This window comes from Salvia splendens, chromosome 17 (assembly GCF_004379255.2).
Source record: "Salvia splendens isolate huo1 chromosome 17, SspV2, whole genome shotgun sequence".
Lineage (NCBI taxonomy): Eukaryota > Viridiplantae > Streptophyta > Magnoliopsida > Lamiales > Lamiaceae > Salvia > Salvia splendens.
The window spans coordinates 19,692,521-19,699,076 of NC_056048.1; the positions used below are offsets into that span (position 1 = coordinate 19,692,521).

The window sequence follows — 6,556 nt, forward strand, 5'->3', positions numbered from 1 at the left end:
TCAACATGTCGGTTCGATTAGAAACTGAACCGATACATATACCCTTTTCTTAAAGTACGAGCATGTGAAAGGAGTTAAATATTTACTCACTATTATTTGCATCAAATTACAACACTTATCTAAAATTCTCTGTCCAGTCTTAAAATTTAACTAAAGTGGCTTTCTATATAGATAATTGTTCTCCTTAATTTGGATACTATTATTTGTACTTTTACTCTACTTTCCTTTCCTTATACTTTACATTTTTTTATTATTTTCTTAGTTTCAAAATACAATCTTTTGTCATTATTTGGTAAATTTATATAATTTAAAAAATACAATCTTTTGTCATTATTTTGTAGATTTATATACTAAATTGAGTATGATTATAGTGTTTCTACATTTCTACTGTAATTTTTCTGTGATTATTTGCCACTTATTTAAAGTTCTCACTTGACTCTATTTTTTTAATAGTTAAGTCATTATAATGGTACTCTAAAACTTAGATAGAGTAGAAAATAGCTCTATATGCCTCTCTTTTTTTAAGGAGGATCAACGATGATTCCCCATCTACTCTCGAAGTGACTCGTACCCCCCCACCAATAGGTCGGAGGTGAAGCGTCTTACCACCAAGCTGCGCTTCGTTGTCTGGTTGAGTACAAACAAGTAAACTGCCACCCCCAAACATGGGTACAAGCAAGTAAACTGTCACCCTTCGTTGTCTGGTTGGGTACAAACAAGTAAACTGCCACCCCCAAACATGGGTACAAGCAAGTAAACTGTCACCCCCAAGGAAAATTAATCCTCAAGTTGCGCCTCCCAGGGATCGAACTTGTGACCTCCAGGATGGACACGGTATCTAAGCACCCTTTACCGCTAGGCCAAGGGGCTTGGATAAATAGCTCAATATACCTCATAATCCATCCCATTTACAGATTTTGACATATAAAATACTTCATCTGTTCGTCATTAAATATCTCAGTTTTTCCTTTTCTATGAGTTTGCCAATAAATTTTACTTTAATTGATTTTGGCAAGTGGATCTCACATTCCACTAACTTTTTAAACCAATTTCTCAAAAACCGAGCCGTTAAACTATGTAACATGATAACATCTATTGACGAACAGAGGGAGTACTTATTGTTGGGTTTACATTATAACTTACCCAAATAGGTTTGAGTTTGATATAAATGGTTAAAGTAAAATCACTATTGATTATAACATTCACACCAAAATGAGTTTAAATTAATGTAAATAATTGAAAATATTATTAGAACGGTCAAATTAAGTTTAATAATTTCTAATTTTTCGTGCCTCAAGAATTCATGATAAACATAATTTCATCTTTTATTTCAAAATGTCCACCAATATAGTCTCACCCAACAATGGGAAATTTCTTTCAAATTATTAATAGTATCCTATTCCCTTCTTCTATTTCTCTCTCATAATTTATCTAGTTTTTCTTTTTATCTAGTATTATATGATTTAGGTTTTGATATATGCAGACTCATTCTTAATACAAAAATACAGAATCAATCATACAGAAGGCATTTATGGGTCATTATAGTAATAATGGCATAAAATGATCTTAACATGACCTCAAATCCGAATTTTATAATATGACCTAAAACTACTTTATAATGACCCTCTGTGTTTTTGTTTAGTTATTGACAATTAGATTGTCAAATCTGATGGTCAGGATTTGATCTGGATTTGATATTGAGATCAATTTTTTGTATGGATCATTTTCCGATTCACTATTTCACTTTTTCCATAATATTTCTTACTATTGTTTTGTCTATATATTTATTCATACTGTAAATGAACATCACCCAAGAATTGATATACTCCACTCCACTCTAGTCAATGAAATTGTTGATTATATTGATACTTAATTATTGTTAGTGATATATATTACTGAGGTAGAAAAAATTTGATTGGGAGAATTAGGGTGATTTGTGATATTACAGCATTTAGGAGTTTAATTTATGGATTAGTTAAATAACGTACGATTATTCATGTAATTCATAAAATATGTTTAACTACAAATAGTACTCCATAATTAGGGAATGAAGATTATAATATACTCTCTCCGCTTTCTATTTTGTCATTTTCATCTGATATCCATTAATTATCATATTTCATTTTTGTAATTTTTAGTAAATGGACCCATATAATTATTAAAAATCCAGAGTAATATATAAAAATAGAATACACATTCCACTAACTTTTTATTCTTACCTTTTTTTTAACAAAGTAAAATAATTTCTTATTCTTAAAATAATAGAAGGGAGTATATATAAGAATATATTGAATTTTATAGTATTAGTCAATCAATTAAATATATGAGTAGTTTATTGCTATTTTTTTGGCGAGTTATAGATTGTTGATAAATAAAATGCGGAAAATAAAATATTATTGCGGAAAGTAAAAGACGGGGAAAACTTTAAAGACTACATTGTGAATGACTGAATTGATTCTCTCAATGATTACACAACCTTTTATAGGCTCTAATTCTAGCTATACATGGAAAATATATTCTAATTATACTAATATCCTTTGTATTTGATTTTCCATAATATTTAATTGATTTCCTTCTTTATTCTTGCCATAATTTCATCCATTGCCTTCTTGTTCTCCAATCAATTAATTTCCTCATTCTAACACTCCCCCTCAAGTTCAGTATCGAGTTTTTCGACACTTAACTTGCACGATCTTTAGTTTGATAAATAGTTTATACTCGTATTTAAGAGTTCTTTAATTTCAATTGATAGTTTATGCTCGTATCATAAAGCGTCTTCAATTCATCATTGATAGGTTATACTCATATCATGGAGTTATTTTTTCTTCATTGAAAGTTTAGACTCGTTTCAAGGAGCTTCTTCATTTTTCTTCATTGAAAGTTTAGACTCGTGTCAAGGAGCTTCTTCATTTTTCTTCATTGAAAGTTTTGACTCATTTCAATGAGTTCTTCAATTTTCTGTTGACGGTTTTAACTCGTGTCAAGGAGCTCTTCAATTTTTGTTGACAGTTTTAACTCGTGTCAAGGAGTCATCTTAGATAGTTTTAGCTCATATCCAGGAGCCCATTCGGGCAGTTTTAACTCTTGTCGATGAGCTAATTCAGGCAGTCTTGACTCTTGTCGAGGAGCTAATCTAGACAGTTTTGACTCTTGTCGAGGAGCTCATTTGGACAGTTTTGACTCGTGTCGAGGAGCTAATTCTGACAGTTTTGACTCGTGTCGAGGAGCTAATCTAGACAGTTTTTTGCTCGTATCTAGGAGCCAATCTTAAGACCATTTTCGGTCCATTCCAGCTCAAACTATGAGCCCATTATTTTCATTTCATTTTTCCTTCTCTAAAAGTGAAGACATGAAACCATCAGTCTCCTTTATGTTTCTTCATGGGTTTTTCCTCGGTGACATACTCTCAAACCATGCCACCTCCACCGAGTTATTGACGAACTCCGTGGTGAGAATTCTTCTCAGACAATACTTTTGGTCGTCCATCCAAAGTCTGCTCTCTCCCGACGGTGAGAATTCTCCCGTCACTCCTTCAATCCGGTTTCTGATTCTTCGACGCTTCGCGGCCATTGAGCATCCCCCATCTCTAGATCTTCTCCCGTTGGCTTTGGCTTTTCCCGTAGCTGTTCCTTTAACATCGTCTTTTGGCAACATGTTCTCAACGTCCTCTCGACGCCATCCCATTCCCATCAACTCTTTACAGCGGCTGTGTGGTGACACTATCTCTCTCCCCCTCGCCACCCAGACGTTGGCTGCTCTGCCTTCGTCCTCAACAATTTTCTCCTTAATTCGGAGATTGAATCGTTTGGCAGTGGCTGATATCTCCCCCTCGGCCAAACGCTTCATCCATTATAACATGAGTTCGCAGCCTCTCACGGCTGTCACCTCCTCGACAATTTTCTCCTTTCTCGGTTGCTTCTTCTTCTCCGAACCATTTCTGCCTGAAGCTATCTTCTCTTCTCTGGCATAGGCGCTACTCCAATCATCTCGAATAATTATGCGGTTGGGGCTAACCTCTCCCCTTCGGCCGGATAATTCTTCGGCTGCTTTGTCTAATGATTCCTTCGCACCAATCAACTCTACAGTGATAGCCTTGACAGAACCAAGATCAGAGACCCTTGTATTCTCCATCTCCTTTCGTAAAGATTCAATTTCAGACAAGGTTCCATTCAACTCGGACTCCAAATTTCTTGCGACTTCAGGGTCTACATCTTTTTTCAAAGCAACCAGTCTCTTCACTGAACCTTCAATTCTATCTTTATATAATTGCTTCTGTTTCTCCTTGTCGGCACAGATCTTCGTTTCATCTTCCTTTGCTTGCATGTGTGCCAACTTTACTTGCTGAATCGACTCATGCACACTAGCGCTTTCCGCAGACAGTTTACCAACTCTCTCCATGCTTGCTTTGGCAGCAGTATCAGCTACAACAGCTTGCTTTGCTGCTTTCTCCTTTTCTTCTAAAGACGCATCATATTCCAGACGAATTTTCCTTACTTCCTGTTTAGCAGCATTAAGTTCAGCAACATCATTCAAATACTGCACTTTGTCAGTTTCAACATCACCGTTTGAATGTCCATTTACTCCTTCCAAAACATTGTCGTTGGCTTCTGCAAGTTGGTTTGCCTGATGCTTAGCAGCTTCTGTAGATTTAATTGCTGAATCTTTTGATTCATTAATGACTCTTAGCTTCTGGCTCAAATCCTCAACAGTCTGTTTGGCTTTTTCAAGCTCTGAAAGAGCATCAACTTTAGTAGTCTCGGCATTTTTCAACTGTTCCTTCAGCTTATTTAACTCCTTTTTGGCCAGGTGAAGCCGCGTCTCTTTTACAAAAACTCGTTCTGCAGATTGTACCTTTGGCTTCCGGATGGCGGACCTTTCGCCTGAAAAAAGCACCTTCACCAAATAAGTTGACAGCATCTTTGACGAATTGAGACGGTGCTGGTGCCACCATTTACAGTGGTTGGGGTAAGTGCAAGGGAGAGTTGAATCGGAGAAGGCTAGGGTTTTGGCTTGTTTTGGCTGGTTTTTGGAAAGTTGGATTTTTTTATAGAGACAGTGATCGATCCCTATGATCGAACCTGCTCTGATACCATGTTGAAAAATAAAATGCGGAAAATAAAATATTATTGCGGAAAGTAAAAGACGGGGAGAACTTTAAAGACTACATTGTGAATGACTCGAATTGATTTTCTCAATGGTTACACAACCTTTTATAAGTTCTAATTCTAGCTATACATGGAAAATATATTCTAATTATACTAATATCATTTGTATTTGATTTTCCATAATCTTTAATTGATTTCCTTCTTTATTCTTGCCATAATTTCATCCCTTGCCTTCTTGTTCTCCAATCAATTAATTTCCTCGATATGATTAAATCCACATTTTAGCCTTTAGGGTTGAAAACCAAGGTGTGAAAGACTAGAATAGTAGTGAATATTTTGATTTATTTTACAAATGATGTTTGAATGTATTGTTGATCTCAACTGCAAAATATGGTTCCGAGATCAAAATTATAATATACGCGGTAAATTTGGGTCTTCTATTTTAGAATATTTAGAACCACAAAATAAAATTTATAATATCATCTTCGATCGTAAGTAAATTTTTATATCCAACTGGAACACGGGGATACTTATGTGAATTAAACACGAATAAAAATAAAAATATATACCTTCATCATCTAAATCACATGATATCCAATCCAATTAGTCTGTTTATCATATCATAAAACATAAGTAAAAATATGAATTAATTGTGTTTGTTTTCATTTATCCTTCTTATCGACATTTTCCTGTACAGCTTCGGCGGCAACTTTGCCGGTGTCCAACAAATCCTTGCCTTTTTTAGTCTCCGCCGTCTCGGCCGCGCGTTCGAACCCCTTCTTGGCCGCATCCGCCACCATCTGCCGCCGCAAAAATATTAAATTAAGGATCTATTCAGTTTCCTTATTAAATCAAGAAAAAAAATCCTCATAAACTCTAAAAATAATTATAAAAAATATATACACAATTTCTTAATTTATCATATTCGTTAAATTTTACTATAGAATTTCGTACATTTCCGGTAGCATTGGTGACCTTTCCGGTGATAGATTCGCCGATGCGCTTGACTTCCTTGACCACATCTTTGGACCCTTCTGTCACCGTTTTGGCCGTTTCTATGATCTTCCCGCATGTCTCTTTATCGATTTTAGCCTATTTTATAAAATCATCACACAAATTTCCTTAATTTTTTTTACACTTTAATTTGAGATTTTCATGAATAAATGAAAATGGATGTGGCTTACTTTGTGAGATGGCGCGGTGGCAGAGATGAATCCTCTGCAAAACCATGCATAATTGAGTGATCCATTGATTACGAATTTGGAAGACAGCGCCATTTTCTCAAACTAGTTTTACCACCCGTGCTCGGGCCATAAAACTTGAAAAAAATTCTAAGATAAATGAACTTAAAAAAAGTAGATGACAAATATTGTATAATTATGCTTGCAGACGGAGAATAAATGTCTAATAAAAAATCACATTGTAAATATCAAGACAAATAAATAAGTGTC

General features: G+C 35.0%; 1 protein-coding gene across 1 annotated transcript; it reads right to left on the reverse strand.

Moving 5' to 3' along the window:
• Window positions 1-3,849: 3,849 nt before the first annotated feature.
• LOC121774433 (WEB family protein At5g55860-like) lies at window positions 3,850-4,917 on the reverse strand. The gene has a single exon (XM_042171311.1). The coding sequence runs from the start codon at window positions 4,915-4,917 to the stop codon at window positions 3,850-3,852; it is 1,068 nt and encodes a 355-aa protein (XP_042027245.1).
• Window positions 4,918-6,556: the final 1,639 nt, after the last annotated feature.